The sequence below is a fragment of the Eublepharis macularius genome, chromosome 18 (genome assembly GCF_028583425.1).
Source record: "Eublepharis macularius isolate TG4126 chromosome 18, MPM_Emac_v1.0, whole genome shotgun sequence".
NCBI lineage: Eukaryota > Metazoa > Chordata > Lepidosauria > Squamata > Eublepharidae > Eublepharis > Eublepharis macularius.
The window spans coordinates 34,784,037-34,800,065 of NC_072807.1; the positions used below are offsets into that span (position 1 = coordinate 34,784,037).

The 16,029-nt window shown below is 45.3% G+C and overlaps 1 protein-coding gene across 1 annotated transcript in view; it reads left to right on the forward strand.

The window, feature by feature from the left end:
• The window catches only part of PSTPIP1 (proline-serine-threonine phosphatase interacting protein 1), a 40,101-nt gene extending 28,094 nt beyond the window's left edge, over positions 1-12,007 (forward strand). Inside the window, exons 7-15 of the mRNA XM_055002680.1 lie at positions 1,522-1,620; positions 2,451-2,496; positions 4,064-4,143; positions 5,492-5,590; positions 6,232-6,328; positions 7,589-7,676; positions 8,749-8,819; positions 9,295-9,392; positions 10,831-12,007. Of these exons, the coding sequence (XP_054858655.1) occupies positions 1,522-1,620; positions 2,451-2,496; positions 4,064-4,143; positions 5,492-5,590; positions 6,232-6,328; positions 7,589-7,676; positions 8,749-8,819; positions 9,295-9,392; positions 10,831-10,962 (810 nt within the window). The 3' untranslated portion in view covers positions 10,963-12,007. The remainder of the gene's footprint in view (positions 1-1,521; positions 1,621-2,450; positions 2,497-4,063; positions 4,144-5,491; positions 5,591-6,231; positions 6,329-7,588; positions 7,677-8,748; positions 8,820-9,294; positions 9,393-10,830) is intronic.
• Positions 12,008-16,029: the final 4,022 nt, after the last annotated feature.

Below are 16,029 nucleotides of genomic sequence, written 5' to 3' on the forward strand. Positions count from 1 at the left end.
AATCTAGTTAAAATTAACAGTCCATTCAAAACACTGTTTAAGACTTGTATAGTAAGATCGTAAGTAGAGTTGAGCCCTTCTAAATTCACTGTCTTCAATAGACTTAGAAGGGTGTAACTGCATTTGAGACTGCACTGTTAGTCTGTCATAAGGATAATAATAATGAAGAAAGTCAGGACCAAGTATTTATTGAATTCTTGAGTCTCTCTACACGAGATATCTGACACGTGAAGAACACATTTCAGGAGATTCAATGGTAGCCAGGAAGGGTAGTTTAAAAAGACAGAGCTGGCGGCAGGGCGAAGGCTTTTCTGTACCCGGCAGCTGTGTGAAGGGGCTGTGAAATGCCAGAAGGGAAACTTCAGTCCATTCTAACCTTTCCAGGTCCAAGCCTGGCTCCGGAAGGCAGCTCCAGCCCATTTCCATTCCTTGCTGCCCTCTGGTTGCCATCCCACACAGTTTTAGACTGGAGAGGTGAAATTGACAGAGCCTTCGGGGAGATGAAGATGAAATTAACAAACCATCTGAGGAGCAATCTCTGCCTGCTCTGTCTTTTTAAACTACGCTTCCCGGCTAACGTTGCGTCTCCCTACACTTGATGAACACACACTGAGGCGTCTCATTTAGAGAGATTCTCAGTAAGTAGAGAAGCAAGCAAGCAAGCAAGAGTAGCAATATCTGGATTTCCCAGCTGAGAGTACCCTTCTCTCTTCCTTATGCTACTTGTGGGGTCATCCAAGGGAGGGCAGGAAACAGCCAAGCATCCCCTCTGACCCTGAGGCATCTCATGTAGAGTCTCCTTATCTCCTAGAAGTTCAATGTACATGGCTCTCTACAACAACCTCGTGAGGCGGGTCAGGTTACAGTGCAAGACTGGCTCAAATGCACCCAAAGAGATTCATGGATGGATTGGGGATTGAATCTACATGTTCCCAGTTCTATTGCACTAAACAACACTGGCTGATTTCAGTAAATGCCTCGTGGGACATTTTTGTTGCCTCTGGCTGTCATCGCCCTTATGCGTCTCCCCAATAATCTCATGTAAAACAAATGTGATGTTACGTGATCACATCCAGAGGTTCTCTGCTGCCTACCAGTGGAAGGGACTGGTGGTGCGTACGTTGCAGTGACATCCCAGATGTGTTTCTTTGATGGCACATCACATCTCCGTGGAGTTTGCTCCCCTCGCCAAACGCCACCCCGAAATCTCCAGACATTTCACAAGCCAGAGCAGCAATTCCAGCTCCATTTTTCTGTAACACATAAAAAAGGAAAGTGCTTACCTTGTTCAGGGGGAAGTTTTGAACGGCAGCCAATGGGCAGTGCAGCACCAGGGAAGCATGCTGAAGCTTCCTGCCTCAGGCCAAGAGTCCTCCACACCGAAGCCTCGGAGCTGGACAATGGCCTCTACTTGAGCCATAGGAAGGCTACCCGGCTGAGACCGTCCTTTCCCCAGAAATTCAGTTTCTCCACTCTCCCGCCTTACAATCACACTGCCTGCGTTTGTATCTCTGTTGACAGTCCAAGAAGACGTACGAGCAGAGGTGCAAAGACGCGGATGAGGCTGAGCAAGCCTTCGAACGGATCAGCGCCGTGGGCAACCAGAAGCAAACGGAAAAGGTATCCCCCAAATCACTCACAAATTATTTAAGGGGCTGCAAAAGCAGAGCTCAGCGCTCAGCCCTGCCACCAGGGCTTAATTCTCACTGCAGTAGTACAACCCGTGACTGGGTTGAACCATTTAAGACTGCAGGTGAGGACTCCCAGGAAAAATATTCCTAAACATTGAAAACCAGCATATTAGGCCAGCATCTTTCTCCCTGACATGCTAGCTTTCTGTGCAGAGGGGATTGTTGTTGTTGTAATAAGGAGTTTTCAGTCCTGTAGCATAGTGGTTGAGTGGTTGGGTTGGGAATCAGCACTCTGCTGGTTCGAATCCCATCATGACGGCCGTGAGCTCAGCCTCTCCTCTCAGCTGCAGCTCCCCTGCTGTATTGTGGGTATAATAACAACACTGACTTTGTTCTCCCATCTGAGTGGCCGTTAATCTGTCTAGAAGAGTGGTATATAAGTTCGCTGTTGTTGTTATTACCTAGAGACACAGGCCGACCACCTCAATGAAGGCAAAATACTTCTTTTGCAATGACGATAAACCCTAAAACGTACTCATTGGATTTCTTATTCCAGTTAACGTTGTAGAGTTAAAAGCTTTTCATTTAATACATACTTGCTGTGAGGGAGAACTGTTACTAGTTGAGGTTCTGTGACAGGCAGAAACTCAGCAGGTGATGTTTTACCCACTGCTTCACGTCAGGAAAAGCTTCCAGCTGCTGTTAGAAGTAGGAGTAGGAGATGACACTATGCCAAGCCATCCCAGAACCGAGCGTGCTCATAGGTGCTGTGGGCATTTCCAGGCAGGATCCTGTAATGGGTTTCTCTTTGTATTTCAGAGCCAGACCAAAGCAAAGCAATGCAAAGAAGCCGCAAATGAAGCAGGTACCCCTTGATGGTTCAATAAAATTGAGGTTCAATGGAGAGCATGTACAATTTTAACTTTGTTTACAGTGCCTTTCAAATGCCACTGCCTTCATGTGTTCAAGCCTTTATGTACATGAGGGCTAGAAACTTATTTTAAAACATCAGAGCTTTCTAAGAGACTAGGAAGAGTTTTTGGTTTTGTGCACTGGGTTTTTCTGTTGTTTCTGGTCCCTTGATTTATCCCCGGAGGTTTTTTTTTTGCCTTCAATTTTCACTGTGAGTTTTTCGGTTTTTCCCTAGTTCTTTTGAGACCACTTTTATCACAATTTTTTTTCTGTAAGTTGATCTTGAGTCGATTTTTATTCTCATGTGTAATGTTTGTTTTGGTTTTGTTTGCCCCGCTCGTCTCCAGTCCCATTTTTGATAAGTGGACATTCATCATCATCATCGAACCACTCCTGCCCCTGCCTTCCCTTCCCTCCTTCCTGGTTGTGTTTTGACCTTTTAAAATAATCAATCATGTATCGATATACTGACCCACCATTGTAATAATAGGTGCAGCAGGTTCTCTGAATTCTCAGCCTTTCCCCTTATATCTGCACAAGAGAAGGGGCTAGAGACTTACTTTTTTTACAGTGAAAGCTGCGAATTCAAAGAAGCGGCTGCACCTTTTATTACAACATTCAGTCGATCTATCAATATGAAAATGACGATTTTAAAAAAAATGGCAAAAGTCCTGGTGTCTCAGAGGAGGGTTGTGTTTTTTGCCACTTCTGGAGCTGGAAAGAGCAGCACGGTTTGAAAAGCAGTTGCTGCTGCTGCTCTGGTGTCTCTGTCCCGACAGATGGCCTCTGTCTCTCGGCTCTGGGTCAGCCTGAGCCAGGGCTCTCTGGTTTGGACCAGAGGTGGGGGGCTTAGATATGGGTGGTAGAACTGATTCCCTTTTAGACTTCCCCATATGCTCCTTATCAAAAATGCAGCCCCTGTATCCATCTATCGATATAAGCATGCACCAAAAATAAAAGGGGAGGGGCGCTGCGACATTACTGATGACGCCAGCACCTCACTTGAAAAATCCTGATTATCTAAGGCACGTGCAGAACAAAATAAACCGACTCCACAACTCTAAAAATGCTGTGGGAGGGCAGATATGTGGAAGAACTGTACCCAAACCAATGCTTAGAGATGGGCTGCTAAGAAAATCAGGAACAAATTGAGCATGTGGGAAAGCCGCTTGTTAGCCATTTAGCATCACAGTGGGCTATGGGTGATATATAGAAGTATACCTTTCCTTTGGTAAAATGCTACCATGATTCAGCCAGCTAGCAGAAGTCCATAGACCTTTTCTGGGTGTATTCTATCTTTACCAGTAGTATATAGATACAGTTAGTTCCTCCATTATATTCCTAAGGCTTGGATTCAGAGTTTGGAAGTAGGCAAAATTCCTGCCAGCGAAATGACCCCTTCCAGGCCTTTTCAATGTACGATACTTTGACTCAGATCTGCTTCATATGTACGCCTAACCATAAGCTGAGACTTCTATTTCATAGGCGAACTTTCGCCTTTCACATCTTTATTTACACAGAAAGAGTATACAAACAGAACATAGAGTTGCTGGATGCAGCGAGGGTTTCGTGGGAGCAAGAGCACATCAGCACGTGTGAGGTAAGGGGTTCGAATCAGGCCAGCAACTTGGGCGGGCTTCTTTGTTAGGGACGGCCATTTGGTTTTGCAGCAAGGGACGTTTGATGAAATTTCAGCATGGAGTTATGACACTGCAGGTTCAGATCACATTTTTAAACCATTTCTGGGGCAACATGGTGCAGTGGTTATAGTATCAGACTAGGTTCTAAGAGACTAAATCTAAGAGACCTCAGTTCAAATCCCCACACTGCCACGGGCAATCTCAAGCCAGTTACCCTCTAGCTCAGGCAAATAGCAAACATTTAGATTTTAATGGTAAATGAGTCTACTCTTTTAAATTCTGTATGCCAGTTTTTTAAAAATATGCATGTAATTCCAGTAGGTGACATGGGAAACTCTGTTTGATCCACACCTAGTCATCTCAAAATGATGACTGAGTCCACATTGGGCATCAGGTGTGTTTAGCTTCTCCGAAGGTCCAGGACTTACATTGTGTAACAAGGTCACTCCATCCTCTATACTCCAAAGCATCTGCTATAACTTGACAGGCAAATGTCTGTATTAGGAGACATTCCGTAAGTTCGGTTCAGTGTTAAGGAGGAGCTCAACGCAATTTCTGCTTTTTGATGGCATTTATGGCTTTAAGACACAGCATTTCTCTTGGTGTGGGTTTGTCAGTGTCACACCCCTACCTGCATGGCTTCATGACTCTCCCTGTTCGTATAGTAAGATCTTAAGCAGAGTTGGGCCCTTCAATAGACGTAGAAGGGTGTAACTGCATTTAAGACTGCACTGTTACTCTGCCATAGGGATGATAATAATAACGAAGAAAGTCAGGACGAAGTATTTATTGAATTCTTGAGTCACTCTACACGAGACATCTGACATGTGAAGAATACGTTTTGGGAGATGCAATGGTAGCCAGGAAGGGTAGTTTAAAAAGACAGAGCCGGTGGCAGGGCAAAGGCTTTGCTATACAATGGAGCTGTATGAAGGGGCTGTGAAATGCCAGAAGGGAAACTTCAGTCCATTATAACCTCTCCAGGTCCAAGCCTGGCTCTGGAAGGCAGCTCCAGCCCATTTCCATTCCTTGCTGCCCTCTGGTTGCCATCCCACATAGTTTTAGACTGGAGAGGTGAAATTGACAGAGCCTTCAGGGAAGCAAAGATGAAATTAACAATCCCTCTGTGGAGTGATCTCTGTCTGCTCTGTCTTTTTAAACTACGCTTCCCGGCTAACATTGTGTCTCCTTACACTTGATGAACACACACCGAGGCATCTTGTGCAGAGAGACTCTCAGTGGCAGACAAGGGCAGCTTTGACTTCTGCATCCATGAGGAAATCTGTTTTTTTTTAACATTTAATCTAGGCTTTCCAGCTCCAGGAATGTGACCGGATTACAATTCTGCGGAATTCTCTGTGGGTTCATTGCAATCAGCTTTCCATGCAGTGTGTGAAAGATGATGAGGTTAGTGGAATGATGAGGGGCTGTGGCTCAGTGGTAGAGCATTTGCTTTGCCTCCAGAAGGTTCCAAGTTCAGTCCCCGGCATTCCCATTTTAAAAGGATGAGGCTGCAGGTGATGGGAAAGGTCTCTACTGGAGAGCTTTTGCCAAGCTGAATAGACAATAGCAATGGCCTGAATCACTTTTCTGCTAGGCTAAAAAAGTGACAGAGTCCTTCAGCTTCTAAATAAGGAGGTATGGGGGCAGGGAGCACAACTTAAAATTAAGTAACGGTTTTATTTTTAAAAGGAAACTTTTTTGAAAGCCCCTTGCAAGAAAACCCAGGCGATCGGCTTGAAAGGTACATAAGAACATAAGAACATAAGCAAAGCCATGTTGGATCAGGCCAGTGGCCCATCCAGTCCAACATTCTGTCACACACAGTGGCTAGAAATCCAGTGCCATCTAAAGGACTGTCAGTGAGGCCAGGACACCAGAAGCCCTCCCACTGCCTTCCTTCCAGCACCAAGACAACAGAGCACCACCTCCCCACAAAGAGAATACCATCTATCTCCTGTGGCTAATAGCCACTGATGGACCTCAACAGTAATCAACAGTGTTTTAAATATCTGCACCACTGACATTTCCCTTCCTCTGTTGCATAGGTATATGAAGAGATTCGACTGAGCTTGGAGAAATGCGACGTGGAATCAGATATGAACTACTTCGTTCAGAGCAAGACGACCGGAACGGAGCCGCCAGGTAACCAAGCCAAGAATAGTGGCCTTTTTCGGCTTGATTTTCAATTTTGAACTTTGGAATGAGGGTTAGAAATAAGGGCAGAGCCCTTGAAATGTGGGATGTTGTTTAGCATGGTCAAGAACAAAATCATAATAATAATTAGGGCTGCAACACTGAACGGATTCAGTGCCACCCTAAGCAAAGTTACACTTTTCTAAGCCTTCGACGGGTGTAACAAGTGGCAGGGCGGCCACTTGTTTGCAAATCTTTAATTGGTACGCACAATTAGCCGTGTAGCAGATTTTTAAAAAAGGGTTTGTAATTTTTTAAATGCATGTACTTACAAATCCATGTGGGTGGCAGGCCCCTTCCTCGAAGAGGCCTTGTCCTCTCACCCATGGAAGAGAAACTCTCTTCTGAACGGGGGCTAGCACCATCAGTAACCAAAGAAAGAACGGATGTTGTATGCATATCCAAGTGTACGCAGATGTAAACCAGTTGTTGCAATCGATCAAGGCTCCTTTTGGATCGAATATTTGTGCATATACCGAATTATTTGCTGCTTTCCTTGATGGAACCCGAGAGATGTTCTTTGCTTTGCAATGCTCTTGCATTTCACGGACATCCTAAAGGTAAAAGTAGTCCCCTGTGCAAGCACTGAATCATTACTGACCCATGGGGGGACGTCGTATCACAACGTTTTCTTGGCAGACTTTTTGTTATGGGGTGGTTTGCCATTGCCTTCCCCAGTCATCTACACTTTACCCCCAGGAAACTGGGGACTCATTTTACCAACCTCGGAAGGATGGAAGGCGGAGTCAACCTTGAGCCGACTACCTATTTGTTCTCAAATCAGTCATGGATCACAACTGTAGATGGCATTGTGATGATGACAACATAGAAAGACATTACGCAGCCTGCAAGAAATACCTCCTGTGCAAGAAGCACTTGAAATGTTTTGGATTTGTACCAAAACATGGCCTCTGGAAAATTGCGCAAAACTCACAGCACAATGGTAGCTTCATAGTGCAATTTCCCATCATGATCCCATTTAATGGCGTGATATCAGAAATCGCGCCATTAAACGGGATCATGAAGGGAAATCGCACTATGAAGACACTGTTGTGCCGTGAGTTTGCGCGATTTTCCAGAGGCTTACAGGCATGTGAAAACAGCCATTGTATCTGCTCTAGAGGAAACAATACAGATTATGGTTGTGGTCAGTTTGTTTAGGGGGGAGGGGGGCTATTATTAAGCAGCATTTTTCTCTTCCCAATGCAGTTGCAATCGGATATGAGAACTATTACGAAAGAGTAACTCCAACTAAAAACTGCAGCAGTCCAATCCCAACTTGTGGAATGATGAAGAGGTAAAGCAAAGAACATCGGGATCTTAACGGGGGTGGGGGATCAATGCAGTAGTTCAGGACAGGGAAAGCACGTTGCTTCTCTGGGCAGGAGAAACTCCCTCTAGGCAGCGGCTAGAGACTTACCGTACAATCCTAAGAAGAATTATACCCTTCTAACCCCTGGATCGAAGAAGTTCCCATGGTCAGGTACAGTAAATGAAGACTTCCAGAACCATAAACCCACTATGGTATGTTGAACTTTCCAGTACAACTACATTCAGAACAAAGATGGCCTACTTAAATTATATTAAACTGCACTTCCTAAAATTTCAAAATTTCTATTAATGGGGAGCCAGATCCTCAGATGGTCTCTCTGTCAACAATTGGGCTGTTCTTGGCCCAAAGGAAAGAAGTCTCTATGCCTCATAATGAGCTGGATCGCTCTGCAGTTTCCTTGAGTAGATTATTGCTAGTTTTAAAGCTTTGCAAATTCGCATTTATAGACCCTATTACAGTTTATTGAAATGTCTTTGTAATGGGCTGTATTGACTCTCGCTGTGTAATCTGCCTTGAGTCTCAGTGAGAAAGGGGGACTATAAAATAACAATTTTTTTAAAAACCCTGCATTCCAGCATGCAATGCCATTTGGGTGTTCCGTTCAGGAACTAAAATGTCTCAGGATATTCTCTGCATACATGCAACTGTGGCAGAGGACCAGAGAGAAGTTTTAGGATACTCAAACATGCACACTTAGCGCTTTGTGGATGGAACAAGTTAGATCTGTGATCCTTTTTCGCTTCGTTTTTAATTTTTTTTTTTTTAAATGTAGCTGCTGTGATTTTTCAGAGGTAAACTTGCCTGTCTTGCCTGGCTTTGCTACTGAAAATGAGCATATGAATTTAGCCTTAGCCTAACTAATATCACAGGATGGAATGACTGTCAAGTACTTTGTACATGTTGAATGCTACAGAAACAATATATAATGAAAAACAAGACTCGCAGGAAGATGAAATTCTAGGCAAGGTCGGCAGTATGTCTGACTGTGTGTCTAATGTGTTTTATGACCGCTCACCACCTTCTCGTTGATTTGTAGATTCTCTGGTTTGCTCCATGGAAACAACCGCAATGCCACAGACGGCATTATTCCTACAGCTCCCCCCCTTGGTATGTGTGTTTTTTTAAGCCAGACTTACATTTTTAAAATGCTATCGGGACAAACTCTGGGTTATACGCAAAATTAGTTCTTCAGTCTGGACATAGCCCATTCAGCCACTCAAGGTAATTAAAAGAATAAACTGGTGGATATTTCCCCCCGTTATCCAAAGAGCTCTAAAAGGGAGAAAGCGAAACTATCAGGGACAGAGAGATGTTGTATTGAGAATTTATGGAGTGATCTCGTCAATCGTCAGATTCTTGAGCAGGTACAGTTTTCCTTTAAAAGACATAAACTTCATGAAAGGAGTATTAAACGTAGAGGGATGGATTTAATTTTATGTACCAGGCGTGCAGCTTTTGAATATTGCCAAATGTTCCTTCCCGGCAGCTGCGACCGTCCTTACCCCGAGTAGATCCTATTGCAGTTGAGCAATTTTGCCTGATCTTCTGCATCCTCAAGCAGTTGCCTTTCTTGTTTCCGTAGACAAAGCAGACGGTGTTTACGCAGCAGTCCACACGGGCCAGGATGGAGAAGCTGCTCTTCCCCAGGAGTATAGAGTCCTCTACGATTACACAGCTCAGGTAAAAGCCAAACTTCTAATGAGTCATTTCTACCGCTGGCTGTACAAGACAGCATAGTTGATCCAAAGGTTTAGGAGGAAGGCATGTTTAAGGTTTATAAAATCGCTTCTGTGCTAAAAGCATTAAATGGAGCCGCACAATCCAGATGGGGACATACAAGATGGGGACATAAAAGAGAATGTACGCTGCCCTCCCCAGGTGCAGAACAGACAAATCTATGACTCACTTAATGGAAAAGTCCAGTGACAGCACCAGCGTGGAGCTAGCAGAGGCCTGAGTTTCAAGGTCGTGCAGGAAAACTGAATTTCACACGACTCAGGTGGGGGGTATTTGGAGCATTGTCCACCACAGGAACCCCCTCTCCAGACACCGAATGTCCATGTTTAAAAGCAGAGATACGTGGTATAAAATGCCAAGCAAGCCCCCTGCTAGCCAGGACTGATGAGGCTTTGGGCTTGTGTCCACTTTATAGATATTATTTATTTATTATATTAGATTGTTAGTCCGCCCTCCCCACTGAGCGGGCGCAGGGTGGAGCACAACATTTTAATTTACATAAAAACACATAAAAGCAGATAAAACATTGCAATAAAATTTAAAACACTACATACAGTAAAAACTTCTCAGATGGCGATGGAAGAGTTACTTCATTTCAGACATGGCCCATATATCCATATCTATAGATATATATAGGGTGGTGGACAGATCTTTTCAAGTCAAGTATATTCCTATTACAATCTCATTTCGGATTGCACATGGGGTGCTCTCATCATTTAACTCTCCTCCAAAATTACATAAAAGATACCAACATGCAGAAAATTAGAACGGGGAGAAGACTGAATTAAAATCCTTCCTCTTGACTTGCTCGCTATTGTGGAGGGATTTTTTCCCCCTTTTGCGTACAAGAGCATCCAATCGTGAACCGCCGCCTGCAATCTGTAGCAGAGCCCAAAAACAGGCAGATCAGTTCCAGCTATTGAGAACAAAGCTTAAGACACCCCTCCAAAGCAGTTCTGCCCTTCTTTCCGACTTGAACTCTTGCTCTGTTCCCTTCTCATCCCCAACTGTTCTGGGGGGTGCAGGCCAGGGGCAGGAGGTGGACGCCGTAAAACTGTTTTTGCTTGGGGTGAACTGGTCCTCAGCTTAAGCGCAATCCAAAGTTGCTTGTTCACTGCAGTTCATGCCTTACTGCAGAACTGCAAACTGCACTAGGTCTTTCTCGCAGGAACCCCATTGCCTAAGGGCCAAACATTTCCCACTCCAGCATAGATGTTGCTTCACTGGAAGGGGACTGGTTACACTGATGACCTCGGAGGAGTAGTTTGGCAGTATTTAATCATTTGAGACCCAATCAAATAATAAAAAGAGGGACAGGTACAGAACACCCCTCCTTTGGGCTAATCTGTATTTCCCTTTCCTTTAACTGTTCTCCTTCCAGAACGAAGATGAACTGGATATCCGAGCAGGTGATGTCGTTGTCGTCACCGAAGAAGGCGAAGACGGCTGGTGGACGGCAGAACAGAAAGGACAGCAGGGGTTTGTGCCCGGGTCCTACTTGGAGAAAGTTTGATGAGATCAGCACTCTTTGCATGGCTTGGGTTTTTTAAATCACTCTCCAACAAAAACACGACCTTTTTACTCTAGGGAAATGCCTTGGCACTCTTCCCATTAGCACAGAGCCAGGCGCCAGTTTTGTGCAGCAACAGAATCAAGTACTTGGCTTGTTGATCTACAAGGAAATTCAGGCTTTCTCTGAGCCACATTTGTGCCTCTACACACTGGCAAGGATCTTTGGACTGCAAAGGAATTCTATAATCTCTCGAAAGGGGCCGTTGTGATCAGCTGTTGGCCAATGGAACCACAACAGGGAGCTACATTTAACATTCCAGTTCCCAGCTGTTCGGAGCAGAACATTCTTCCAGGGGAACAAAATACTTGGGTCGCTACAGGATACTACCCCTTCTTCTGGAGCTCAGCCGCTGGGAATCTGAAAGCAAGAAGCAGGTGGAAGAGCCAAGAAACGAGCAATCTGTTCCGGATGCACCCTTCCTTACAACGGGCTCCATCAGAATCACTCGTCAATGCTTTGAACTCGTAAGGGCTAGTTAACACATTATCTAAACACTGGCTGAATACGACACATGGACAGGGCCTATGAAATGTCTGCAGCACAAGGCGTTTTGGGAATGCCAGTTTGACTGTTTCCTCTGGCCCCCTCAGGAAAACCCCTTGCTGGAAACCAAGCTGAATTGCAGTTATGCACGTGAATCTTCCCTAAGGCTCCAAAGGGTTTGGATAATCTGATTTCCTTCCGACCCATGCACGCTGAGCTACAAGCATTTGGCTGTTAGTTGTCTGTATGGTGAACGGGGCCCTTGCCACCTGACTCAAAATGCAACTTTCATCCAAATTTCATCCCACCCTTCCCCCATTCCATTCTCTCGTTTGGCATTTAAGGGACAAAAGTAGGGGGGGGGGGGCTTTTCTTGCTGGCCCACTAACAGATTATGAGAAAAAAACAAACTGGAGGAAAAAATGTAGTCTTATGATGCCGTTTTTGCATACGTTAATTCCTAATTTGGCTGTACATATTACAGAATAAAACCTCTATTAACACTGGATTTTGTTGCTTCAGTCGTACTGAAAAAAGTCTCGGGCATCCCCTTTGGGCCTGCAGACCCACCCCACCCCACTCTCTGTTCTTCTTCCTTTACCGTACCATCAATGAGCACGGTGCTTTGTAGTGGACAAAGACGGGTCTCTGCCCTAAAGAGATTACAATCTAAAATTTTACATAGGGGAACAATCAAGGAAGGTAGATGATCTCCCTGTCTGACCTCTTGCACAAGAGGAAGCGTGTGAGTTCACAGACCTTGGAGCTAAACCCACATACAACCATATTGCACATTCCCTGGTGAGACATGGTGCAGTAGCTGTGCAGCTACTGTATGGACGTTACGCAGGTGAGCCAGTTTTGTTACTGCAGATTTCTGAGACATTTCAGAGAACTTTGCAAGAACTGCCGGAGGATCAGTTTTATCTCTCTTTTCTTTTTGCATGAGTGAACTAGCCAGTTTTTGGGTTGGGTTTTTTTTTTTTTTTTTGCAATTCTGGGTCTTTGAAACGCATGCATGCCAATTCCTCCATCAGCAAAAAAGGGGCGTGATCTACCCTGGGAATAAAAGCTTTGGCTCTTTATTAGGCACTGAGCTCTAGAGATGAAGATTTATTGTTACCGCTTAATCCCTAATTCAGCTCAACACTTAAGTCCCTTTAGAGCCCATTTCTTGACAATTGGGGGAAAAAACACCCGAAAGAAAGCTCTCGTCGGCTTTTGGTAATCTGATTTGATGGATGACGGGGCCAGAGCCGTGGACTGCACTTTGAAACAAGGTTCATGCATTGGATGTTTCCTCCTTACTCCCAAGGCAGCAAATATCTGCCAGCTGCATTCAGGCAAGGAAAGATGTGGCGACGCAGAGCTTGACAGAGGAGGGTGCAGAAGAGCCTTGGGAAAGCGGCGACCTTTAACCTTCTCCCAGCTAGCGGCTTTCAAGGGGGACTGCGCAATGCGCTGGCGGATGTGAGAACAGCAGTCACCTCTGAATGGGGAAACAGCAGGTGCTCCTAGCCTCCTCGACAGCGATTTTTGCTTCAATGGGCGCCTACTGCAAATCTGCAACATTTTGTGCTAAAATTGTTGGCACAGGACCGGGGGGGGGGGGAGGGGGGAGAGGGAAATGGGGCCTGGGTCAGCTTCAAGAGCACAGGGCAGCAGACAGTACTTGATGGATACTGGGTCAGAGCTGGGTGACCCATTGCCGTCCAAGTGAGCATTCCGTCAGCACAGCTTTCCAGATCAAAATCATTTGAATGTATAAATTCACCCCTATTGCTTCAGTTGCAGAGAGAACAGATTCTCAAACAAATCAGGTATTTTAAAAAAATTAAGCCAGTGAGTTTCAAAGCCAGTTTTAGGGAGCTTTTTCAGTGTCTGCTTGTGCGCCAAGGTGCTCTTGCCTGCTATAGATGCTTTAGCAGGCATCCATACATGCAGAGCTGCAGAACACAGGAATTAGCTGTGTTAGTTTGTAGTTGTAAAACAGTAAACTGTAGCACCTTTAAGACCAACCAACTTTATTGTAGCGTAAGCTTTCGAGAACCACAGCTCCACAGATGCTATCTGACGAAGAGGGCTGTGGCTCTCAAAAGCTTACGCTACAATAAAGTTGGTTAGTCTTAAAGGTGCTACTGGACTCTTTACTATTTTGAACGCAGGAAGCTGAGTCACTATTGTCTACTCTGACTGGCAGCAGCTGTCCAGGGTCTCAGGTAAACGCCTTTTCAGTGATTTTTAAGCTGGAGATGCCAGGGACTGGACTTGGGACCTTCTGCACACAAAGCAGATGTTCGGCCACTGAGCCACGACCCTTTCCCGACATTCAACAGACCCAAAGTTTCCTGTAAGGAGCAAACCAATCTGATGAGCCTTCAGAGAACCATAATCTACATGAAATCTCTTACCTATGTATAGTTCAATTGCAATGGGCGTCTTTAGAAGTTATCCATCTGTTCTAGAGTAGGAGACCCGGTTAGCAGAGAGAGAGGAATACTATTGGTAGGCTGGGGGAAAAAATGAACTTTTACTGTGACAGATTACGACTTTCTGTTCTGATCTTCTCTCTCTTCCAGCATCGTGCATAGCCCCCCGTTCCCAAATTTATGAGGACCGAATTGCAAGACTGTGGTCCTGCCAGGTCGATTTACTGAATTATACGTTCCTGAATCTTATGTTTTCATCTCCCATCACAAGCTCACCTTTGACACACACAACACTCCTCCCCTTTATCACCATGTAAATGTAGTCACTTCTTGAATCAGTGGAAATTAATTAATAGCTCCTAACCCATAAACCCTTCGTCCCACACTATTTTAATAACTCTGAACTATTGCAATGGATAGTCATACAGCTAGCAAACAGATCAAGATGGGTAGCCGGGTTAGTCTGTCTGTAACAATGGTGGTGGTGGAGAGTGCCCTCAAGTCATAGCTGACATATGGCGACCGCTGCTGAGGTTTTCATGGCAAGAGACTCACAGAGGTGGTTTGCCATTGCCTGCCTCTGCGACCCTGGTCTTCATTGGAGGCCTCCCATCCAATTACTAACCAAGGCTGGCCCTGCTTAGCTTCTGAGATCAGGCTCACCTGGGCTATCCAGGTCAGGGTGTCTGTAACAGTAGAAAAGAGCAAAAATCCAGTAGCACTATAAGGCTAACAAAATTTGCGGAAGGATATGAGCTTTCGTTAGCCACAGCTCACTTCTTCAGATACACCAGATACTGTGAATCACAAAAGCTTATACCCTAGCACAGATTTTGTTAGTCTCATAGGTGCTACTGGACTCTTGATCTTTTCTACAGCTAGCAAACAGTACTGCAACACAAGCAGGGCTTTTTTTCTGGGAAAAGGGGGTGGTGGAACTCAGCGGGTTGCCCTCGGAGAAAACGGTCACACGGCTGGTGGCCCCGCCCCCTGATCTCCAGACAGAGGGAAGTTTAGATTCTAAATTCCCCTCTGTCTGGAGATCAGGGGGCGGGGCCACCAGCCATGTGACCATTTTCAAGAGGTTCTGGAACTCCGTTCCATTGCGTTCCAGCTGAAAAAAAGCCCCGGACACAAGCCTTCCGAAGTTAGGAGTAGAAGAAAGCAAGATGAATATTCTTAGAAGGCAATTTGCTGATAGCTACTCTGCACCCATCTCCCCCCCCCATTTGAAGATTATGCCACAGAATGACTCAGGGTGTACTGCTTCTCAGAGTATCAAATGTCCACAGACCAAGTTTTACACTGGGATTTGTCATCTGCTCTCAAACATCTACCAGGAAATTATCTCTGGTTGCTACTCACTGGCACAATAATTTTGGTCCCCCCAGTAGGCAGGAGTACTTCTTCCACCCACCCACCCACCTCCACACCTCTGTGAAGATCAAGCCAACTCTGCCAACCACCCATCCCTATCAACACTGGTGTTGCATGGTGACTAGGACTAGTCTAGGGCAGGGGTGGCCGAACTCGCTTAATGTAAGAGCCACACAGAATACACGACATGATGCACTGAAGTGACATCACAGGAAGGGGTGGTGCTTGGGAAGAGCCATCACCTGACCTTTGACTTGGAAGTGACATCACAAAAGTGACATCACATCCTTGCTAGGCTTCACCCCCAAAGTCCCCAGATATTTTCTGAGTCATCTGAAGTCACTTCAATGCATCATGTCTTGCGGCTCTCAAACATCTGAAGGAAGGAAGGAAGGAAGAGGGAGAGAAAGACAGAAGGAAAGGGAGGGAAATAAACTAGTCTAAAATAAAATGTATGGCCACGGCGATACTCAGAGACCTCTGGGAGCCACACAGTATATCTAGAAGAGCTCCCAAGCCACAGTTTGGCCACCCCTGGTCTAGGGCCTCAATCATCTGTGTCCCAAGTCTCTACTCTGCCACCAAGTTTGCCGAGTCTTTTGGGGACAGCCACTGTTGCGGTCTAGCTTAGCTCACATGGTGATTATGAAGACAAAATGGGTGTGGATTGCTGAGCATTTCATGTATGTAAATCCGAGTTCTTTAGGGGAAGGGGTAG